Source organism: Salvelinus namaycush, chromosome 18, assembly GCF_016432855.1.
Source record: "Salvelinus namaycush isolate Seneca chromosome 18, SaNama_1.0, whole genome shotgun sequence".
NCBI lineage: Eukaryota > Metazoa > Chordata > Actinopteri > Salmoniformes > Salmonidae > Salvelinus > Salvelinus namaycush.
In genome coordinates, this window is record NC_052324.1 from 21,640,620 (window position 1) to 21,665,639 (window position 25,020).

The 25,020-nt window shown below is 42.3% G+C and overlaps 1 protein-coding gene across 1 annotated transcript in view; it reads right to left on the bottom strand.

Annotated features, from left to right (window-relative positions):
• LOC120062744 (PDZ and LIM domain protein 2-like) overlaps positions 1 to 25,020 on the bottom strand; it is a 68,864-nt gene that overhangs the window by 19,670 nt on the left and 24,174 nt on the right. The window contains exons 2-6 of the mRNA XM_039012808.1: positions 23,009 to 23,129; positions 16,490 to 16,641; positions 8,087 to 8,156; positions 5,359 to 5,510; positions 4,221 to 4,290 (exon numbers count right to left, since the gene is read on the bottom strand). Coding sequence (XP_038868736.1) covers positions 4,221 to 4,290; positions 5,359 to 5,510; positions 8,087 to 8,156; positions 16,490 to 16,641; positions 23,009 to 23,101 — 537 coding nt within the window. The 5' untranslated portion in view covers positions 23,102 to 23,129. The remainder of the gene's footprint in view (positions 1 to 4,220; positions 4,291 to 5,358; positions 5,511 to 8,086; positions 8,157 to 16,489; positions 16,642 to 23,008; positions 23,130 to 25,020) is intronic.

A 25,020-nucleotide genomic window follows, 5' to 3' on the forward strand; every position in this document is an offset into this window, starting at 1 on the left:
TAGCTAGTAGCTAGCACAGGACACAATGGAGTCATGTTGTTCCATGGCGAAATGAGGCAACAGAAGATAATACTAAGCCCACTACTCAATTCAATGTCTATTCAATGTTGGTTCAACGCTGTTTCATTGAAATGACGTGGAAACAACATTGATTCAACCAGTGTGTGTGCTCACTGGGTAAGATTGCACTAACAACTCTAGTTAATTTTCATGTACTTATCTCCATCCATCAATTTGGGAGTAAGGCGATTGAACCATCCAACCCAAAACAAATAAAAAGAATGAAGCTTTTTTTGTGCATTAACATTACTGTATATTTGAATAGTTTTATTCCAAAACGCTATATACACACACCAATTTTTCAAATGTGTGTTTTTCATCAGAAATGATTGCTTATGTTTACCTTCATGTGTACTGTATGTAGAATATTACTGCTCCAAGTATTCAGACCCCTTGACTTTTCCCACATTTTATTACGTTAAAGCCTTGCTCTATAATTGATTAAATTGTTTTCCCCCCCTCAAAACTGCACACAATACCCCATAATGACAGCAAAAAAAGGTTTAGAAATGTTTGCAAATGTATTAAAAATATAAAACCGAAATATTACATTTACATAAGTATTCAGACCCTTTACTCAGTACTTAGTTGCAGCATCTTTGGCAGCGATTACAGCCTCAAGTCTTCTTGGGTATGACGCTACAAGCTTGGCACACCGATATTTGGGGAGCTTCTCCCATTCCTTGCAGATCCTCTCAAGTTCTGTCAGGTTGGATGGGGAGCATCACTGCACAGCTATTTTCAGGCATCTCCAGAGATGTTCGATGAGGTTCAAGTCCAGGCTCACCTCAACCCTGAGTAGTGTCCCAGTCCCTGCCGCTGAAAAACGGCAACATCATGCTGTGAGGCTACCACTATGCTTCACAGTAGGGATGGTGCCAGGTTTCCTCCAGATGTAACGCTTGGCATTCAATCTTGGTTTCATCAGACCGAGAATCTTGTTTCTTATGGTCGGAGTCTCGTTTCGGTGCCTTTTGGCAAACTCCAAGCGGGCTGTCATGTGCCTTTTACTTAAGAGTGGCTTCAGTCTGGCCACTCTACCATAAAGACCTGATTGGTGGAGTGCTGCAGAGATGGCTGTCCTTCTGGAAGGTTCTTCAATGCTGCAGAAATGTTTTAGTAACCTTCTCCAGATCTGTGCCTCGACACAATCGAGTCTCATAGCAAAGGGTCTGAATACTTTTGTAAATAAGGTATGTTTTTTTATTTGAATAGATTTGCAAAAATGTCTAAAAACCTGTTTTCGCTTTGTCATTATGGGGTATTGTGTGTAGATTGAAATGAATGTTTCTTCAATCAATCAATATTAGAATAACGCTGTAACGTAACAAAATGTGGAAAAAGTCAAGGGGTGTGAATACTTTCCGAAGGCACGGAGTGTATGCATGTACAGCACCAGTCAAACGTTTGGACACACCTACTCATTCAAGGGTTTTTCTGTATTTTTTTTTACATTGTAGAATAATCAAAGCTATGAAATTAAACATATGGAATCATGTAGTAACCAAAAAAGTGATAATTAATATATATATATTTGAGATTTCTTTAAAGTAGCCACCATTTGCCTTGATGACAGCTTTGCACACTCTTGCCATTCTCTCAACCAGCTTCATGAGGTAGTCACCTGGAATGAATTTCAATTAACAGGTGTGCCTTGTTAAAAGTACATTTGTGGAATTTGAGCAAATCAGCTGTGTTGTGACAAGGTAGAGGTGGTATACAGAAGATAGACGTATTTGGTAATAGACCAAGTCCATATTATGGCAAGAACAGCTCAAATAAGCAAAGAAATGACAATCCATCATTCTTTGTTTGGGAATGGTAGAGGCCCTCCCATGTCCCTCTACCCTTCTCCACCCCTCCTTGCCCATCTCCTACAGCTCCCCAAGCACAACGCCAGGCCTTGTAAGGCTGGGGAAAGCCAACACTAGCCTCCCACAACCCCTACCATCAGAGCCACCATTATCTTGACAAAATGACCTGTACATCTAACATCCCGCTAAATGGGGGATCCAGTCGCACATTCCACTCTCCTCACTTGGAATCAAACGAGGTTTGGAAAATACTTTGACGCTTTTCAGTTGGACTAATCACCTGATACAGCAGTACTCTGCACCTCTCAGGCGTGTCAGGGGAGCAGAGGCCCCGCTGCTCACTAGGCTGCAGTGTTACTGCCAGTCAGTCCGGAGCAGCACAACACTACAGAGCAGTTTGTCCATACCAACAGGGCAGGCCTCTTCCCAGCGGTTTACCCGCCGAGCACACTGAAGGGCTTCACTCACTAATCGCAGATCCAGGGTGAGAGGCTCGTCTCCTCTTCAGAACCAGAGATACCTCCAATGGAGGAAGAGCCCCGCCAAAATCACCCCTCATCCACTGGCCCTGTATCTCAGTAATTTAAACGTTTTCAGGCTTAGGAGGACGGGACAGAGAGAGCTCTCCAAGACGGGCTCCAGCAAAGCCACAGTGGAGGTGGTGAGTGAAGTAGTGACCGAGGGCTCCCAAGATAATGTCTTTAGACAGTAGGTCAGCCCTGTTAAACCACAGCAAGGGGAGGCCAGCGATACTGTTAACATGTGTTAGATGCACAGGTCTGACAAACTAAAAACATCTATCTGGCCTCTCTAGAATTTAATGTCTCTTCAGTTCAGAAACACAGTAGTGTGTGACTCCTAAAGAATTTGGTTAAACAGGGGAAAAAATAAAAAACATGTTCAGTGGAGTGAGACAGAAGGAATGTGATGGCTCCCAGACGGAGTGAGAGAGGGGATATGGATTCTAAAACTTGAGATGAAGAACAAGGGAGAGCTGATCTCCAAAATGTCAGAAAGTTTAAAAAAATAATCACCCCCTCAGAGTTGTGAGCAAAGGTTCCAGGCCGTTTGGCCCACCTGCCTTCATAAATACCACAAACATGTATGGTCATCCCAGACAGCCACGCATGATGGAGGAGCGTGTAAGTCAGTGCATTCCTAAAAAGCTGCTGATAAAGCTCTCAGCCAACTAGTACAGCTCCTAATAGTCTCCACTCCAGTATGCCTGAGGTACATAGCTTCAAAGCTCTCCACAGAAAATGAACATCTCATAACACAAGTGTCCTTATGAACTGTCTGTCTGCACAGAGATCCAACCAGGCACCCTCCCCCCCTCTCCTCCAGACAACTGTCCTGTTCTAGAAACAGGACAGACAACCCGAATAAGGGAAAGGATTGACCAGGCCCCCAAAGGAGTGTTGATAGACAGCTTGATACTGATGATACATACCTGTAATATCTGTCAGCTACGAGCTCTGAGATCATTAAAATACACTGAACAGTATAAGCTGCTTGGCTGGCGGGACCACCCTCACCATGAAAATATTCCATATTAGACAAGACGTTTATACTAGCCTCTGATCAAGTCATCAGCTCCTTAGATGAAGAGTTTAAATCTTCATTCTTCCGGCCAGAGAGGCCATATTTATCTAACTCCATGTAATGTTCACACAACATATAAAATTAATGGAATTCCATTCCCTGTCCCCCGGCCATTAGGGTCCTGCATGTTTTTTTCCTGCTGTCATCTCCCATGGTGTGTCTTGTGTGGGACCAATACTTTGGACTGGGGCAGTAAGACATAGCTGGAATGTCTCATGAAGAATTTTCCCACAACATTCTCTGTCCTCTAGCTTATTGAAATCTTTCCAGACACCTTCCGCGCTTTCCTTTTGTTGCTGGAACAGTAAATAAGCGAAGTGAATTCAAGCAGAAATCTGCCGATAACCCCAACCACATATTTTATTTACTGCAAGTGAGACAACCAGTGGCGATTACACTAATGAGTTTCATATAGTAGACCACTAAAAGGTCAAGTCTATTGTTTTACGGAGAGCTAAATCATTCTCCTCCTTAGTGATCTTTAAACAAACCGCTTCCAGATTGTATTCCAACTTAATGTCAGATCTTTAAAAAGTGACCTTTCAGTTCCCCGGCAATGAAAATATCAAATGCTGTCTGCATCCTGTCTTTCTCGCTGTAAAGCAATTACATGTAATGCATTATGGCCTTGGAAACTTACATCGTCAAGTTGTGCAGTTCTTTGGAGGTCTATGTTTATACTGATTGGTTACGCATGTTGAAATCACATAGGAAGTAAAGGGCCTGTGCAATGGGAAGACCTACCTGTGACAGTGGTCTGGACAGTTTGTAACTAGACGTCTTCTCTTCTGGAGACCACGAACACAGCTGGATGCTATGAAACGGCAGAGAAAGATTACACTGATAATGGTGTGTGCCATCTCATGGAAAAGAACCATAATGGTCTCAATGGAATACTTGACAAAATATCATAAACAAGCCATAACACTTCTCATTACCGTTCATATTCATTTATGAAATGTGTGTGTTCAAGGTCATGGGATCATATTTTTACTAGCTCTGCAGATTACTAGGACAGGAATATATAAGGATAGTCTAGCAGTACTAGACAGGCATTTGAACTGTGACCTACAAAATGATACAGGTGAATAGCAGCTAGGCTTACAGACAGAGCAGTGCAGAGTAGCGAATGTTCCACGGCCTGGCCCATTGATGCTGTCAATGAACAGGGTGGAATGTGATATGCTGTGCACATCCTTTGTTACTACCACACAATCCCATGGCTCCATTTTCTGCCAGTTACTATTGTACCAATTTAACTCTGGTCCAGTGTAGGACTCAAAGGAGCACTTACAGTAAGTGGATGCTCTAGTAGTCTACCCTACGCCCAACCAACTTAAAGGCCCAGCACAGTCAAAAAACATGATTTACCTGTATTTTATATATACACATTTCCACATCAAAATTATGATAATGCCCTTTAAGTGTAAGACCTGTTTGAAAAGACCACCTGAAATGTAAGCCTATTTTGGTGGGATGGAGTTTTGGCCTGCCTGGTGACATCACCAGGTATTAAATTAGTTAATAGACCAATAAGAGAGTACCAAACCACTGACAATAACAGCTAGTTTTCCATTCACAACTCAGACCACTCCCAGATAGTCCTAGCAAAATTTGTGCTTGAGAAATTACTCTTCGCTAAGAAGCGATTTGTTTCTTTTTGCCCATTTTAATTGAAAACAAATTGTTACCCATAAATTACTTGATATCGAAGTAAAAAATATTGCAGTGGACCTTTAACTAAAACACCTGGATAAATGTAGTAACCTCTCACTATCTATCCATTCTGGTATCTATCCACTTTTCATACTCAAGCAACGCATGATTTTCCTGGTCATTTAGAGGAGGTCAGATTGTGGTGCTGGTGGATGCTGTAGTGTACCTCTTGGTGCTGGTGGGTGTGAGCCTCTCTCTCTTCCCCTCAGGGCTGGAAGGGGGCTCAGGGGAGTAGGGCCCAGGTGACAGGGATGCTGGGCTGGAGATGGAGTACTCTCTGTAGTTCTGGTTCTCATCTCGACTCACCAGCACTGCTTCCTACAGAACAGAACAGGGCATGATCAAAACATTTAATGCATGTATCCACACACAAAATTGTGACAAACTGCTTATCCGTATTCCTAAAATAACTTGAATTGCAAGGATGTTTAAAAAATGTATTCACAATGTACAGTTGAAGAAGTCGGAAGTTTACATACACTTAGGTTGGAGTCAATAAAACTTGTTTTTCAACCACTCCACAAATTTCTTGTTAACAAACTATAGTTTTGGCAAGTTGGTTAGGACATCTACTTTGTGCATGACACAATACATTTTTCCAACAATTGTTTACAGACAGATTATTTCACTGTATCACAATTCCAGTGGGTGAGAAGTTTACATACACTAAGTTGACTGTGCCTTTAAACAGCTTGGAAAATTCCAGAAAACAATGTCATGGCTTTAGAAGCTTCTGATAGGCGAATTGACATCATTTGAGTCAATTGGAGGTGTACCTGTGGATGTATTTCAAGGCCTACCTTCAAACACAGTGCCTCTTTGCTTGACATCATGGGGAAATCAAAAGAAATCAGCCAAGACCTCAGAAAAACAATTGTTGACTTCCACAAATATGGTTCATCCTTGGGAGCAATTTCCAAATGCCTGAAGGTACCACGTTCATCTGTACAAACAATAGTACGCAAGTATAAACACCATGGGACCACGCAGCAGGCATACCGCTCAGGAAGGTGACGCGTTCTGTCTAGAGATGAACGTACTTTGGTGCGAAAAGCGCAAATCAATCCCAGAACAGCAGCAAAGGACCTTGTGAAGATGCTGGAGGGAGGTAACAGGTAAAAAAAGGTATCTATATCCACAGTAAAACGAGTCCTATGTCAACATAACCTGAAAGGCCGCTCAGCAAGGAAAAAGCCACTGCTCCAAAACCGCCATAAAAAAGCCAGACTACGCTTTGCAACTGCACATGGGGACAAAGATCATATTTTTGGAGAAATGTCCTCTGGTCTGATGAAACAAAAATAGAACTGTTTGGCCATAATGACCATCGTTGTGTTTGGAGGAAACGGGGGGAGGCTTGCAAGTCGAAGAACACCATCCCAACCATGAAGCACAGGGGTGACAGCATCATGTTGTGGGGGTGCTTTGCTGCAGGAGGGACTGGTGCACTTCACAAAATAGATGGCATCATGATGATGGAAAATTATGTGGATAAATTGAAGCAACATCTCAAGACATCAGTCAGGAAGTTAAAGCTTGGTCGCAAATGGGTCTTCCAAGTGGACAATGACCCCAAGCATACTTCCAAAGTTGTGGCAAAATGGCTTAAGGACAACAAAGTCAAGGTATTGGAGTGGCCATCACAATGCCCTGACCTCAATCCTATAGAAATTTGTGGGCAGAACTGAAAAAGCGTGTGCGAGCAAGGAGGCTTACAAACCTGACTCAGTTACACCAGCTCTGTCAGGAGGAATGGGCCAAAATGTACCCAACTTATGGAAGGCTACCCGAAACGTTTGACCCAAGTTAAACAATTTAAAGGCAATGCTACCAAATACCAATTGAGTGCATGTAAACTTCTGATCCACTGGGAATGTGATGAAAGAAATAAAAGCTGAAATCAATCTCTACTATTATTCTGACATTTCACATTCTTAAAATAAAGTGGTGATCCTAACTGACCTAAGACAGGTACTTTTTACTAGGATTAAAATTCAGGAATTGTGAAAAACTGAGTTTAATGCATTTGGCTAAGGTGTATGTAAACTTCCGACTTCAACTGTAACTAAAACATTTGTCTCCTTGAACTTTTAGATGGTGCTCAGACGCTGTTGACAAGTAGGCGCTTGGGATATATGCTTCATTAAAGTCTTCAAAAAGACGGAAATACAGTCAGTACACGTTGAGGTATAATGTACAGTCATGTTAGAGCTGCACATCCGGAGGTAAGTGAAACCAGGTTTGTGGGAATGAGATATGTAATATCACCATGTGAAAATGATGACAGTGAGTGTTCGGTCCTAGCCTTCAGCCTTGTGCCCTGCATGGGCTCGTATTCTGCCAGTGTTACCACGGAGACCCAGCAGTTGTTCTGTTACCATATTAAAAACAGAAAACTCTGCTGATTTACAGCATTCTCTGGTTCCTCTCCCATGTTTCTCTGTCCTATGGCCACAGAGTTATGGAGTATCTCTACAGTCACACGAGGATGTCTGCTTCCGGCTCATCTGGACCTCCAATAAATCATTGATAAGTGATCTGTAAATATGAAGCAGACCCAGCATCTACATGGCTCTCAGGCATCAGCCATTACACAAACCATTAGGACAGGATTCATCATGTAGAGATATGTTGCTGATGTAACCAGATACTGGAAGATATTGGGATAAACACTGTAGGAAAGAATGTCGTCTCGATGGGTCATAAAGTGAAGGCCTACGGAGTTTTAATAGGCCTTACATCCATCATATGCCCATCAACAAAAGTACTGATTCACAGATAATGTTTAAATACTTTACAGTGAGACTGTTTAGGGTGATAGCTGTCCTAAAGGGAACTTGCAGACCAAAGATGGAAGCCCCTGCACAAGGAGATAGAGGACATGATTGACTGACCTGGAAGCGTCCAGTGAGCTTTTCTGGGGTGGTAGTTCCATTGGTCTGTTCAGGGCTGGGGGGCTCAGGCCTGTAGGAAGACACTGGAGATCAATGGACTACACACACACACACAACCTAACCTGTAATAAATCAGGAGAATGGTATACACATCCCAGGAGAGTGCAACACTGGCCCAGTAGAGTAACACCGTCTTCAGTACCACATAATTCACCCATGTCAAGCCCTAAACAAGTACCCAAAACCACAATTGCTTAAAATGAGTTGTTAAAGGATAATGAGTAAGGAAGCTTGCATACGTCAATGCATTACAAGATACAAGCCAAAACCCCCACATGAGTTTTACTTCAAAGACATGGACCAAGGTCAACTACAGTAATTCTCACACTAATGATTCAAAATCAGGTCTGTTAGATGACTTGAGCCATGTCAAAGTATTCCCTACAATGATAGACTGGAAGCTCTGATAACATCATCTAATGTAATGTCTCATATTATTCATCAACATTTTAAGTAGAATGGTCTGATTTGATGTGGTTCGATACATTACACAAAAGGTTCAAATCAGATATTTTGTGAGCGCCGGAGGACTGGTGTGTGTACTTGCGTGCATATTAGGCAATATACCATTTATACCGTATACCGGGGTATTTCGAAATACCGACAGCGGTGTTGAATACTTGTTTCAGATTGGCTTTAAGGGCCTTCTAGAGCGTGCATTATTTCCCTATAATGCACGGTATATTTGCACAGTAGAAGTCAATGGCTATAGTTCAGATAATAAGTTGATTAGAGTTAACAGCCTCAGACTGCAGCCCAAATAAATGCTTCAGAGTTCAAGAAACAGACATCAACATCAACTGTTCAGAGACTGCGTGAATCAGGCCTTCATTGTTGAATTGCTGCAAAGAAACCACAAAGGACACCAATAAGAAGAGACTTGCTTGGGCCAAGAAACACAAGCAATGGACATTAGACCGGTGGAGATCTGTCCTTTGGTCTGATGAGTCTAAATTTTAGATTTTTGGTTCCAACCACCGTGTCTTTGTGACGCAGAGTAGGTGAACGGATGATCTCCGAATGTGTGGTTCCCACCGTTAAGCATGGAGGAGGTGGTGTGATGGTGCTTTGCTGGTGACACAGTCAGGGATTTATTTAGAATTTAAGGCACACTTAAGCAGCATGGCTACCACAGCCTTCTGCAGCGATACACCATCCTATCTGGTTTGCGCTTAGTGGGACTATCATTTGTTTTTCAACGGAACAATGACCCAACACACCTCCAGGCTGTGTAAGGGCTATTTGACCAAGAAGGAGAGTGATGGAGTACTGCATCAGATGACCTGGCCTCCACAATCACCCGACCTCAACCCAAATGAGATGGTTTGGGATGAGTTGGACCGCAATGTGAAGGAAAAGCAGTCAACAAGTGCTCAGCATGTGGGAACTCCTTCAAGACTGTTGGAAAAGCATTCCAGGTGTAGCTGTTCCAGGTGTAGCTGAGAGAATGCCAAGAGCGTGCAAAGCTGTCATCAAGGCAAAGGGTGGCTACTTTGAAGAATCTCAAAATATTTGTTTAACACTTTTTTGGTTACTACATGATTCCATGTGTTATTTCATAGTTTGTCTTTACTATTATTCTACAATGTAAAAATGAAGAAAAACCCTTGAATGAGTAGGTGTTCAAACTTTTGACTGGTACTGTATATGTTTTTTTAAATAGCACCCCTTGTGTGCACTTCCGGTAATACCGTATACACCGATATGGTATAGAAACGGTATGTCGGTATGAAAATCTGATTACCGCCTCCGAAGTGCGTATATGTCACAAGAGATCGGAGCGCAAAACTGAAGACTAACAGCAAGTATGCACCAATGTGCAAGTGCGCAGCTGCAAAAATCAACAGCGGATCTTCGAATCAGACACCTTGTTTTGGTTTCCCCTATGCCAAAGTGCTGTCAGTACAACCACTGGTATGTCGTTTTGATTAAAAATGCCTGCAGTCGACAGGTAGTAGAGAATTGTTTTGAAGATTCTGATGCTCTTTAACATGACGCTCCTAGCAGTCATCTTTCCAGCTCTTTCACTGTGCTCGCTTTAATAAAACATATACGCAGTTCTATCATTGAGTTCGGAAGGGAAATATGTAGGGACTGTACAAGCCAATGTAAACAACTAGTGACCCCCCACTGTAGGGCTGCCTGCCTCTCCTCTCAGCTGAGCCTCAGCCCAGGGTAATGAGGCGCACAGGAAGACCCTGGATGCCTGTGGTAAATCGCCCAGAAACACACCTCTAACAGCAGGAACAGAGTCTGGGCTGTATCTGAATACTCCACATGTGCAGGCACAAATCCAACCAGAGGAACAGCTGAAATAGAAAAACAGGCTCCTCATGCTACAGCAGTCAGAAAATATTACACTTGCAGGATAAAATGGGACATAATGGATGGTTAATTGGAGTTCAAAATAAGTTCCCTGTAAGGGAAGGCCTGTGTTCACTTGGAATGCCAACAGTTCACAGAAGAAAGCTCCTGTGGTTGAGAGAGACGAGGATAAAGTTAACTGATGTCCTTCAGACAATGAGATGCATCCAAGGTTAACTGCTAGGCCTTATGTAATGTGACCTTTGCCCTCTACCACAGACCTCATGTACAGCAGTAGATGGGTAGATGAGCATGGGCTGAGAGCAGTGGCTGTCTGAGGGGAAGATGATCGTCTCACCTCTAGAGATCTGATCCCTGCACGGAACTGGGACTTGTATTATGATCCAAAATGGAACAGTATGTTTATCTTTGTCATGTAGGGGACTTGGTAGTTTGCCAACCATGCATTCTTCAGTTAGATAGGAATCTATGCAATCGATTGTGCCTGCCGTCTCAACTTCACATTAATAATGAAAACCGAAAGAATGGCGACAATCCAGTGAACTAATATACAGTACATACCAATGTCTTGTCTTATAGACATCTTGACTTCCATTCGAACACTGTTCACATAGACCATGGCATGCCACTACTCTGGACAGTTCTGACTTAGAATGTGGACAATTACAAATACCTAGGTGTCTGGCTAGACTGTACTCTCCTTCCAGACTCACATTAAGCATCTCCAATCCAAAATTAAATCTAGAATCGGCTTCCTATTTCGCAACAAAGCCTCCTTCACTCATATTGCCAAACATACCCTCGTAAAACTGACTATCCTACCGATCCTTGACTTCGATGATGTCATTTACAAAATAGCCTCCAACACTCTACTCAGCAAATTGGATGCAGTGTATCACAGTGCCATCCGTTTTGTCACCAAAGCCCCATATACTACCAATCACTGCGACCTGTATGCTCTCGTTGGCTGGCCCTCGCTACAAATTCGTCGCCAAACCCACTGGCTCCAGGTCATCCATAAGTCTTTGCTAGGTAAAACGCCACCTAATCTCAGCTCACTTGTCACCATAGCAACACCGACCCGTAGCACGCGCTCCAGCAGGTATATTTCACTGGTCATCCACAAAGCCAACACCTTTTTTGGCCACCTTTCCATCCAGTTCTCTGCTGCCAATGACTGGAACAAATGACAAAAAATGTTTTAATAAAAAAACATCACTGAAGCTGGAGACTTATCTCCCTCACTAACTTTAAGCATCAACTGTCAGAGCAGCTTACCGATTCGCTGCAGCTGTACACAGCCCATCTGTAAATAGCCCATCCAACCAACTACCTACAGTTGAAGTTGGAATAATACACTTAGGTTGGAGTCATTAAAACTAATTTTTCAACCACTCCACAAATCTCTTGTTAACAAACTATAGTTTTGGCAAGTCGGTTAGGACGTCTACTTTGTGCATGACACAAGTAATTTTTTCCAACAATTGTTTAGACAGATTATTTCACTGTATCATAATTCCAGTGGGTCAGAACACATACACTAAGTTGACTGTGCCTTTAAACAGCTTGGAAAATTCCAGAAAATGGGACATGGCTTTAGAAGCGTCTGATAGGCTAAATGACATAATTTGAGTCAATTGGAGGTGTACCTGTGGATGTATTTCAAGGCCTACCTTCAAACTCAGTGCCTCTTTGCTTGACATCATGGGAAAATCAAAAGAAAATCAGCCAAGACCTCAGAAAAACAATTGTTGACTTCCACAAATATGGTTCAACCTTGCGTACTATTGGAAATTGCTCCCAAGTGTAAACACCATGGGACCAAGCGACCGCCATACTGCTCAGGAAGGAGACGCGTTCGGTCTCCTAGAGATTAACGTACTTAGGTGCGAAAAGTGCAAATCAATCCCAGAACAACAGCAAAGGACCTTGTGAAGATGGAGGAAACAGGTACAAAAGTATCTATATCCACAGTAAAACGAGTCCTATATTGACATAACCTGAAAGGCCGCTCAGCAAGGATGAAGCAACTGCTCCAAAACCGCCATCAAAAAGCCATACTACGGTTTGCAACTGCACATGGGGACAAAGATCGTACTTTTTGGAGAAATGTCCTCTGGTCTGATGAAACAAAAATAGAACTGTTTGGCAATAATGACCATCGTTATGTTTGGAGGAAAAAGGTGGAGGCTTACAAGTCGAAGAACACCATCCCAACCGTGAAGCACAGGGGTGGCAGCATCATGTTGTGGGGGTGCTTTGCTGCAGGAGGGACTGGTGCACTTCACAAAATAGATGGCATCATGAGGATGGAAAATTATGTGGATATATTGAAGCAACATCTCAAGACATCAGTCAGGAAGTTAAAGCTTGTCGCAAATGGGTCCCCAAGCATACTTCCAAAGTTATGACAAAATGGCATAAGGACAACAAAGTCAAGGTATTGGAGTGGCCATCACAAAGCCCTGACCTCAATCCTATAGAAAATGTGTGGGCAGAACTGAAAAGAGTGTGCGAGCAAGGAGGCCTACAAATCTGACTCCGTTACACCAGCTCTGTCAGGAATGGGCCAAAATACAACCAACTTATTGTGGGAAGCTTGTGGAAGGCTACCCGAAACGTTTGACCCAAGTTAAACAATTCCAAGGCAATGCTACCAAATACTAATTGAGTGTATGTAAACTTCTGACCCACTGGGGATGTGATGAAAGAAATAAAAGCTGAAGTCAAAATCAATCAATCATTCTCTCTACTATTATTCTGACATTTCACATTCTTAAAATAAAGTGGTGATCCTAACTGACCTAAGACAGGGAATTTTTACTAGTATTAAACGTCAGGAATTGTGAAACTGAGTTTGAATGTATTTGGCTAAGGTGTATGTAAACTTCCGACTTCAACTGTACCTCATCCCCATATTTGTTTTTCTGCTCTTTTGCACATCAGTATTTCTACTTGCACATCCTCATCTGCACATATCACTCCAGTGTAAATTGCTAAATTGTAATTACTTCACCACTATTAGCCTATTTATTGCCTTACCTCCTTACTTCATTTGCACACACACTGTACACAGATTTTTCTATTGTTATTGACTGTACGTTTGTTTATTCCATGTGTAACTCTGTTGTTTTTGTCGCACTGAGCTTTATCTTGGCCAGGTCGCAGTTGTAAATGAGAACTTGTTCTCAACTGGCCTACCTGGTTAAATAAAGGTTAAATAAAAAAAAAGAACTTCTCACTTGTAAACTAGTCAGACGTGAGACTTTGGCGCAATTTTTTAAAGAAAAATGACTATAGGGCTGCCTCTATAGTCACCTATAGAACAGCTGTTAGACAATTTCCGATGCCCATCTGCAGTTGCTCAGTAACATCACATTACAAGGACCAGCGGTACAAGACATGCACACAGGGTCAGTGAACAATTGATTCATTAAGAGACAGCTGAGGGCAATGGAGGCTAAATGACAAGATACTGCTGGTGTTTTTCTATTGAGCGTAACAGTAAAATCTCCACTGAGCTGCAGATTTCAAACTGGAATCAAGAAGTACAGCGAAGAGTCCACAAATCTGGTTATTGCACAACGGGTTGTTTGATGGGTTGAGCACTGGCAAGTGCATCTGCAATGGAGCAGTTCCTCAGTTTAAGACAGGCACGCCCTTAACCAACACTCCTATTCTAAGGGTGGGCTGATGCCAACCTCTGCCCATGTGCAAACCCAGCTGCTGTGATCAGCAGGGCTGTAAACCCATTTACCAGGGTCCTCTCTGTTTACACTTCAGATTATTAGGCATTACACTGCAGTGTGTGTGTGCTTTGAATGATGCCTTCTGGGAGTAAACTTCCATTTAAGAACAACATTGCATAATGCTGCAGGTTGACCCTACATGGGACCACATACTGTAGTTGATTGGAGGTGGCTAGAGAGGTGCTGGACTAGGATGGGTAAGAGAGACATGGTACTGCCTACCATCTAAAGACGGTAGGGCCTTGATAGTGCAGACCACCCTTCACCACCTTGCCCATCCTGTCTTCCTCTGCCAGTAGAACAGTGGGACTTGGGGCAGCTGGCGGAGCTACAGAGTGCCATTGTCCTGGGCAGCTAACGAGTCACGGTGTGTTGTCTCTGGCTCGGAAGGAGGCATGGGGTCAGCAGGAAAAAAATCCACTCACATGGGCCAGGGACAAGCAAAGAGGAAGTGTGTGCACGTCTGTCTGTATCTCACGGGGTGTGTGATATATATATATATATATATTTGTAAATGACTATTGTAGCTGGAAACAGCTGATTTTTTTATGGAATATCTACATAGGCATACAGAGGCCCATTATCAGCAACCATCACTCCTGTGTGGCACATTGTGTTAGCTAATCCAAGTTGATAATTTTAAAAGGCTAATTGATCATTAGAAAACCCTTTTGCAATTATGTTAGCACAGCTGAAAACTGTTGTTCTGATTAAAGAAGCAATACAACTGGCCTTCTTTAGACTAGTTGAGTATCTGGAGCATCAGCATTTGTGGGTTCGATTACAGGCTCAAAATGGCCAGAAACAAAGACTTTCTTCTGAAACTCCTCAGTCTATTCGTGTTCTGAGAAATGAAAGGTTATTCCTGGCGAGAAATTGCCAAGAAACTGAAGATCTCATACAACGCTGTGTACTACTCCCTTCACAGAACAGAGCAAACTGTCTCTAACCAGAATAGAAAGGAGTGAGGCCCCGGTGCACAACTGCGCAAGAGGACAAGTACATTAGTGTCTAGTTTGAGAAACAGAAGCCTCACAAGTCCTCAACTGGCAGCATCATTAAATAGTACCCGCAAAACACCAGTCTCAACGTCAACAGGCGACTCCAGGATGCTGGCCTTCTAGGCAGAGTTCCTCTGTCCAGTGTCAGTGTTCTTTTGCCCATCTTAATCTTTTATTTTTATTGGCCAGTCTGAGAAATGGCTTTTGCTTTGCAACTCTGCCTAGAAGGCCAGCATCCCGGAGTCGCCTCTTCACTGTTGACGTTGAGACTGGTGTTTTGCGGGTACTCTTTAATGAAGCTGCCAGTTGAGGACTTGAGGCAAAAAGGTCTTCTAATGATCAATAAGCCTTTTCAAGTGATAAACTTGTACGTTGTGTTAGCTAATCCAATTGGAACACAGGAGTGATGGTTGCTGATAATGGGCCTATGTATGCCCATTGTCTACACTGTCTTTTTGATCAATTTGATATTTTAATGGACCCAAAAAATATTTATTTGAAAAACCAGGACATTTCTAAGTGACCCCAAACTTTTGAGCAGTAGTGTAGGTAGAAGTTGGTGGGAGAGAGACACAGGAAAAACAGACTGAGCCATAATCAAAACACCAGCCAAGAATGGTCTCACTTCACAGGAAAAGGTCCAATGTGGAGCCAATTCTCTGCCACCCTAACAAGGTCTCAGCTAACTTCCAAACAAAGTTTATTAACATGGAAAATGTAACAGACAGTACATTTCGGCAACATCATTCTGACCCATTCTGGTATTTCCCCAGAATGAAACCACTGGTCCTTTGTAGGGAGAGAGAGCTGGGACATCTTAAGACATTAAAAAACAAAAAACAGCAGACAAGTGGAAACTCGGAAAGAGGATGTGGCGACTGTGGAACTGGCACATATACAAGCAATCAGCAGATCTAAGCTGACCAGAAGGCACAGATGTGGCCTCTATGCCACGTTGTGGTGACCCCATCTGATGTTTGGATGAGTGTTTCCATGACCAAGCTGTTAATGTAAGGACTTCCTACAGAATAAAAATAATCTAGGCAGCTAGCCTAGCAATTAAGAGCGTTGGGCCAGTAGCAAAAAGGTCACTGGTTCGAATCCCCAAGCAAACTTGGTGACAAATCTGTCAATATTCCCTTGAGCAAGGCTCTGGATAAGAGTCTACTAAATGACAAAAATGTAAATCTACGCCAAGATATGAAAACATCTTGACACTCTTAGATACCGTACATGAGGATACATCTGTGCAATGTAGTGAACCCTACCTCTCCACCAGCAGCTGCAGTTGAGTCTTGGAGTTCTTGATCTTGTTCTGGGCCTCCACATTGAGCATGTCCACTGTGTTCTCTCCATTGATCTCCAAGATGACATCACCAGGCTGCAGGGCAGCCAGCTCGGCTTTGCTGCCCCCGTTGACCTGTGGGCCAGAAGTAAGAGCTGCAGTCAGACTCGCTCTACTGCCTGTGGACTTGGTGCAGACATGGTGCCATCAGCAATGTAAATAACCAGCATGCCTGAACGAAAGGCTGCACATCTTATGAGTGTTGGACTATTTGTCAAGGGATGACAGATGTGAACGGTCATGACTGTAATAACATGAGGCCCAGCCAGGTTATGTGGCTGTTGTGAAGAGATGGGCTGTTTTCCTCAGTTTGCCTTCCAGGTGTCAATCAGGTCTTGCAGGACTCTAGCAAGTGATTCTAATGTTTATTGCGACCAAAATGTAATAGACACCACGGCTCGTCATGCGCCTGGAACACCTCAACAGTGAGGATTTATGACACCCGGAGGGAAAAGTAATCAGTGGGACAGTACTGGGGCTGTGGGGTTCACTACTCTGGCCTAACCTTTGATGCCAGCCCCCCCCATGTCAAGGCCAATGGGGTCTACTGCCTGCATTAGGGGGAATTCCAGCCTAATGGAAGGGTACATCTATTTGAATTCAATACCTTTGACAGCATCTCTTGATTTAAACAAACATTTCCCATACATGTCTGCTCATGAAGTGGCCAGAAAGTGACTTTTTGGACATGAATGCCAAAACATCAAATCAGTAAACTCTTCAAGCAGTGTGTGTTTGCGTGTAAACTAGACATCACATTCTTGCTTTCTCTGTCCTCCTTGCCTCTTCTTAAAAAGTGCATTGGAGCCTGAGGGGAGGAACCTCCTCTCCCCCAAATGTGCTTTGAGAGAGTTGAGGAATGGAGGAAACAAGGGGAGAATCTCAATTTCATTTCCTTCATTCCTCAAAATCCATTGGATAAGAAGGCGAGAGGGGAGGGACCTCTGACCTTCTTATCCAAATGGGTTTTGAGAAGGATGAGGAGAGAGGATGCAATGAATCAAGGAAATGCAATTGAGGACAGATGCAAGTATTTGACAGCAATTTTGGGGGGGGACAGTGCCAGGCTGAATGAATTACTGAGCTAACATAATATCTACTGCCTGTCCAGAAACAACCCCTAGCCTACTGCCCAAAGGAATTGATAGATGGTGACATGATGAGAGATCTACCTTACCCTCTGATACGCTTGGTGCAATTTTGGCCGTATTGCTTAAACCTGTCCAATTTTCTCATATTTCTATTCTCTCATACAACCTCCAGGTGTGTGGTGGACCTACAGCACTACACTTGCGGCATTGGTTAGATGTTTAATTCCTTTGATACACACACACAGATTTGCACAGGTGTATGCTGGACACACCCATGGCACCCGATCAGACAGGTCTGGCTAGCTGAGGACCTACTGTAAACAGTGAAAGGATACATTTACTATTTACACCCTTGCTTCATTCCAGCTAGTTAGATCTGCTCACTAACAAACTATAAGCTAAGGCAATATATACACTGTTTGGGCTGTATAGCATCATTTAATAAGATTACCCATGGTTAGCTAGATAGCTGGGATATATCAGTCAGCTAACCATTTACAGTAACAGTTCATTAATAAGTCAATACACACTCAATTGTATGCAGAAATTGAGAAATCTGCCCTCATCTTGGCACTGGTTGGGCAGCCATTAATCAATTCATTCATAGATAGATGTATAGAACAGTGTTAGGAGGGTGACCACCTACTTTGAAAGGACAGGTGTTGGCTGTGCACCAGGCATTCCACATTTAACCCCACCCACATTTGAACATCAAAATATCAGGTTGGTTTTCACATGCAATTATATATATATATATATATATATATATATATAAATAAAACACACATAGAGTACCAGTCAAAAGTTTAGACACACCTACTCATTCAAGAGTTTTTTTTATGTTTACTACATTGTAAAATAATAGAAGACATCAAAACTAGGAAAAAAAACATACATATGGAATCATGTAGTAACCAAAAAAAAAGAAAAAGAAGTGTTAAACAATCAAAATACATTTGAGATTCTTCAAAGTAGCTTTGCACACTCTTGGCATTCTATCAACCAGCTTCATGAAGTAGTCACCTGGAATGCATTTCAATTAAACAGGTATGCCTTGATAATTTGTGGAATTTCTTTCCTTAATGCGTCAGTTGTGTTGTGACAAAATAGGGTTGGTATACAGAAGAGAGCCCTATTTGGTAAAAGACCAAGTCCATATTATGACAAGAACAGCTCAAATAAGCAAAGAGAAATGACAGTCCATCACTACTTTAAGACATGAAGGTCAGTCAAGCTGCAAAATTTCAGGAACTTTGAAAGTTTCTTCAAGTGCAGTCGCCAAAACCATTGCGCGATGATGAAACTGGCTCTCAAAGGACTGCCACAGGAAAGAAAGATCCAGAGTTACCTCTGCTGCAGAGGATAAGTTCATTAGTTACCAGTGTCAGAAATTGCAGCCCAAATAAATGCTTCAGTGTTCAAGTAACAGACATCTCAACATCAACTGTTCAGAGACGACTGCCTGAAATCAGGCCTTCATGGTTGAATTGCTGCAAAGAAACCACTACTAAAAAGGACACCAATAAGAAGAGGAGACTTGCTTGGGCCAAGAAACACAACCAATGGACATTAGACCGGTGGAGATCTGTCCTTTGGTCTGATGAGTCCAAATTTTAGATTTTTGGTTCCAACCGCCGTGTCTTTGTGACGCAGAGTAGGTGAACGGATTATCTCTGCATGTATGGTTCCCACCATGAAGCATGTAGTAGGAGACGTGAGGGTGCTTTGCTGATGACACTCAGTGATTTATTTAGAATTCAAGGCACACTTAACCAGCATGGCTACCACAGCATTCGGCAGCGATAAGCCATCCCATCTGGCTTGCGCTTAGTGGGACTATCATGTGTTTTTCAACAGGACAATGACCCAACACACCTCCAGGCTGTGTAAGGGCTATTTGACCAGGAAAGAGTGGTGGCGTACTGCATCATATGACCTGGCCTCAATCACCAGACCTCAACCCATTCAGATGGTTTGGGATGAGTTGGACCGCAGAGTGAAGGAAAAGCAGCCAACAAGTGCTTAGCATATGTGGGAACTCCTTCAAGACGGTTGAAAACGCATTCCAGGTGACTACCTCATGAAGCTGATTGAGTGAATGCCAAGAGTGTGCAAAGCTGCCATCAAGGCACAGGGTGGCTACTTTGAAGTATCTCAAATATATTTTGATTTGTTGAACCCTTTTTTTGTTGCATACTACATGATTCCATATGTGTTTTTTCCTAGTTTTGATGTATTCACTATTATTCTACAATGTAGAAAATAGTAAAAATAAAGAAAAACCCTGAAATGAGTAGTTGTCAACTTCTGACTGGTACTGTAAATCCAGAAATTTCATAGGATCAAAGACAATGTTTAATTCAATTTTTAAATGTTTAGTATACATTGCAGTCAAAGTATTCAGACCCCTTGATTGTTTCCACAATTTGTTATGTTACAGCCTTATTGTAAAAATGTTACACAAAAATAAATAAAAATCCCCCCCCAATACCCCATAATGACAAAGCAAATACATGTTTTTAGAAATGTTTGCAAATGTATAAAAAAAATGGAAATATCACATTTACATAAATATTCAGACCCTTTACTCAGTACTTTGTTGAAGCACTTTTGGCAGCGATTACAACCTTTAATCTTCTTGGGTATGACGCTACAAGCTCATAGCGTATTTGGGGAGTTCCTCCCATTCTTCTCTGCAGATCCTCAAGCTCTGTCAGGTTTGATGGGGAGCGTTGCTGCACAGCTATTTTCAGGTCTCTCCAGAGATGTTCGATCGGGTTCAAGTCCGGGCTCAGGCCCTTCTCCCCAGATTATAGAATTGGCCGCCCGGCCAAACTGAGCAAAGAGTCTTGGTTGTTCCAAACTTCTTCTATTTAGGAATTATGGAGGCCACTGTGTTCCTGGGTACCTTCAATGCTGCAGAAATGTTTAAGTAGCCTTCTCCAGATCTGTGCCTCGACACAATGGGAGCTCTATGGGCAATTCCTTTGACCTCATAGCTTGTTTTTTTTCTCTGACATGCACTGTCAACTGTGGGACAGTTATATATAGTTATATAAGACAACTTATATAGACAGGTGTGCGACTTTCCAAATCATGTCCAATCAATTGAATTTACCACAGGTGGACTCCAGTCAAGTTGTTGAAACATCTCAAGGATGCTCAATGGAAACCGGATGCACCGGAGCTCAATTTCGAGTCTCATAGCAAAGGGTCTGAATACTTACATAAGGTATTCTGTTGTTCTATTTTAATACATTTGCAAACAATTCTAAAAACCTGTTTTCGATATGTCATTATTGGGTATTGTGTGTAGATTAATGAGGAATAAAATATATTTTATCAATGTTATAATAAGGCTGTAAAGTAACAATTTGGTTCTAAACCCAACAATGAAGTAATAAATAATAAATAGTAATAAATAAACAAACAAAAAAATAACAAAAAATAACATGAGACATACAAATTTTGCTGGTACACCATTGAAATGTTCAATTCTAATTACTTTCAATATGTTTCCCCATGGAAGATTGACAGTATAATTTAAAAACAGACATACCCATTCAAGTCAACATTCTCTGATGTGTGGACCTATCTTCTTTGTAGTAGCATTTGAGAGTTAAAATTTAAATTGTATTCACCAGCCAAAATATGACACCCACCCGGTATTCAAGAGCATGTTGTGTCTCAACCGATGGCGGGCACAACACAAAAACATCATATGAAAAAAATTGTTTACGCTTTTAGATAATTTACAAAATATTATAGAAATTATTAAATAGTTTAACAACCCTGTTTGTAAGCTTGTAAAATTATATATCAATCTGAACTGTTTATGTCACATGGTATGGTAGGCAAAAATAGGTCAACTTTATCGCTTGAATGTTTTGGCATTCAGGTCCAAAAAGTCACTTTGAGCACTTCTACAACAGGCAAATATATGAATGGGAATATTTGTTAAATTCAAAAGAGGTGCTATCAAAAAGTGATTGAATTCAAATGGAGTTACCCGGAACAAAAACACACCAGCAAACACTCAGATTAACTCGGAGTATTGAGCACTTGTGAACAACGGAGAGCAGCCCAACTTTTGCGATCGACAAGGCTGGCGCACAATTAAAGACAGAAATAGGGAAAAAAACAAAACCACATCAGTGAAGAGAAGAGGCCACCTTCATAAATCTCCAGCAGAAACATGGAAGACTGCAGAGAGAATGACAGGCAACAGGATGTTTGTCCATTTTGCAAAGCAAGAGGGCAGAGGTGCCATGTCTGTGGGTCCACTCGAGTGGCAATTACGTGTTGCTGTGGCGACCCACAATGGTGCCTGCCTTTTCTGATCAGGGCACGCTTCAATTCACATAAACTAAGGATGCAGCTTTTCTCAGGGGCTATGCCCGACAGAAAAAGGGGCAAGCTCTCTATTCAGGCCAACAGGACGGGAAAAGGAGGGGCCATCCATGTTGTTTCAGTGCCAAGATGCAACCACTTCAGACAGACCAAAGCCATAGCTGCATAACCAGAGAGGAGGGGGGGGGGGAATCCTGCTTCTCCAATAGGTTTGACAACCACTTTCACTGATGAGGTCTCCCTTCTCAGCATGGGTCCCTGTTTTTTACGTGACTGTTTGATAGTTGAGACAATTCCCTGTGTTTCCTGCATGCTGGTGTTGTTGACTACTAGAGTGAGGAAATTAGAAGGAATGCCCATCGTCACAAGAAAGTAGCTATTAAATGGGCTGACAAGAAATGATGCCTTTGAAGTCAACAACAGTACCCCAAAAACACTACAATTCACTTGCATTCAAAGGTTTGAGGAATGATAGAGAATTCCGTGGTAGTGAGGAATCAGGATGTGCAGTGGGCAGAGTGGCTGTGGCAGGCAGGGAGCAGTCTGCCCTGGGTTTCAGAGTGGCTGTGGCAGGCAGGGAGCAGTCTGCCCTGGGTTTCAGAGTGGCTGTGGCAGGCAGGGAGCAGTCTGCCCTGGATTTTCTGATTTGTTTTCAGAGGAGGAGAACTATATGCTAATGTCTTCCCTTCTAAAGCTCCTTCTTCCTGTTGCTTCCTCACAAGCTTGGAAAATCAAGAATAGAAAAACAAACACGTGCACACACAATGGTCTGACACTCAGCAGCACCCCCCCCCCCCTCCCCTGGTTTCCTCCTGATGTAGCTTTCATTCCAATCTGACTAAATACAGTAGTCAAGGAAACAGGTAGAAGGCAGCCAATGAAGATAAACAATGAGAGGAGCAGAGAAGTACAGCAGAGTGAGGAAGTAGAGTTGGCATGCCATGTTTTGCTTTACAGAGGATAGGGTGTGACAGACTAGCCGTAAGGTCATTAGCAATTACCTTGGAAATGGTTATCGCCTTCTTGAAGTCCCTTCCTCCGTATATTCTAAACCCCCATGGAGACGGACCAATCAGGTTCACTGTCAGCGCCATCACGTGACCAGAGGTTGCCACCTACTGCCTGTTCCAACCCGAGAGAGAGAGGAGACGTGAGAACTGCTGTCACCTGACATCCACTTAACATAACATTGTGTAACCACATCTAAAAGGAATGGAAGGAATCCGAAACCCAAAAGGCACATGACTGACATTGTTGAAGTTCCTGCAAACCAACAGTTTCAATAAATCCTTAAAATATCCTTATGACTTTTTTTAATAACATAGCAAAATGTGGTATCTTACCACAGGATACAAATCAAGTCAAACATTTCTGTTCAGCAGATATCTAATTTATTTTTCACCATGGACTTATTTCCATCTTATTTTAAAAGGGATCATAGCACAGGGTGCTGCCCTTTCCCTTAGGAAGTGTGTTTCACAGTATGTCAATGCATCCAATGGGTACAGTATACAATTGGCCCCCATAACTCCATGCCCTTCTCATGCACAACATTACTGTAGTGTTTATCATTTGCACATGTGTTTATCTTGAGACAGTGACAGCCCCCTCTCCTTTGTAATTCATGCTGTGTTGAGAAACAGCAGGGGCTCAAACTTTAGAACCCAGTTCCTACATTTTAATATAAAAATGTATTTTATCAAAACTATGCTACATTTTATCTCTGGGACACTCACGGAACCCAAACCGGCTGCGCGCGTGCGCCATCATGCATAAATGTATTTTGCCCCCCCACACCAAACACGATCACGACACACAAGTTAAAATATCAAAACAAACTCTGAACCAATGACATTAATTTGGGGACAGGTCGAAAAGCATTAAACATGTATGGCAATTTAGCTAGCTAGCTTGCACTTGCTCGTTAACATTAATTTGTCATTTTTAGCTAGCTTGCTGTTGCTAGCTAATTTGTCCTGGGATATAAACATTGAGTTGTTATTTTACCTGAAATGCACAAGGACCTCTACTCCGACAATTAATCCACACAAAACGGCCAACCGAATCATTTCTTGTCATCTATCCTCCTTCCAGGCTTTTTCATCTTTGAATTTATATGGTGATCCATCTAAACTTTCATTGTATTACCACGACAACCGGCAACAAAGTTAGTCTTTCAATCACCCACGTGGTCATAACCAATGAGGAGATGACACGTGGGTACCTGCTTCTATAAACCAATGAGGAGATGGGAGAGGCAGGACTCGCAGCGCGATCTAAATCAGAAATAGGAATGAGTTCTATTTTAGCCCTTGGCGTTGCAGACGCTCGTTGGCGCGCGCGAGCAGTGTGGGTGCAATAATTGAATAACATGGATTTCAAAATGTATTTTGCGACGCTCGCGCACGCGACGTGTCCGGTCTGGTCAGCATGAGGATGACAAATCAGAGCAATATTATTGAATATAAGTACATTGAATATAAGTGAATGTATAAAACCAGTTGCCATGATAAGTTTGTTGTTATGCCCTAAACAATAGCGTGGTATTTTTTCACCGTAATAGCTACTGTAAATTGGACAGTGCAGTTAGATCAACATGAATTTAAGCTTTCTGCCCATAAGACATGTCTATATCCTGGGAAAGTTTCTTCTTACTTACAACGTCATGCTAATTACATTAGTGCACGTTAGCTCAACCTTCCCGGTGGAAGGACATAGATCCCAAAGAGGTTAAAAGTTAATTTGTGGAATTTATTTCCTTCTTAATGCGTTTGAGCAAATCAGTTGTGTTGTGACAAGGTAGGGGTGGTATACAGAAGAGAGCCCTATTTGGTAAAAGACCAAGTCCATATTATGGCAAGAACAGCTCAAATAAGCAAAGAGAAACGACAGTCCATCATTACTTTAACACTTGAAGGTCAGTCAATACAGAACATTTTAAAAATCTTTGAAAGTTTTCTAGTGCAGTCGCAAAAACCACCAGGCGCTATGATGAAACAGGCTCTGAGGACCA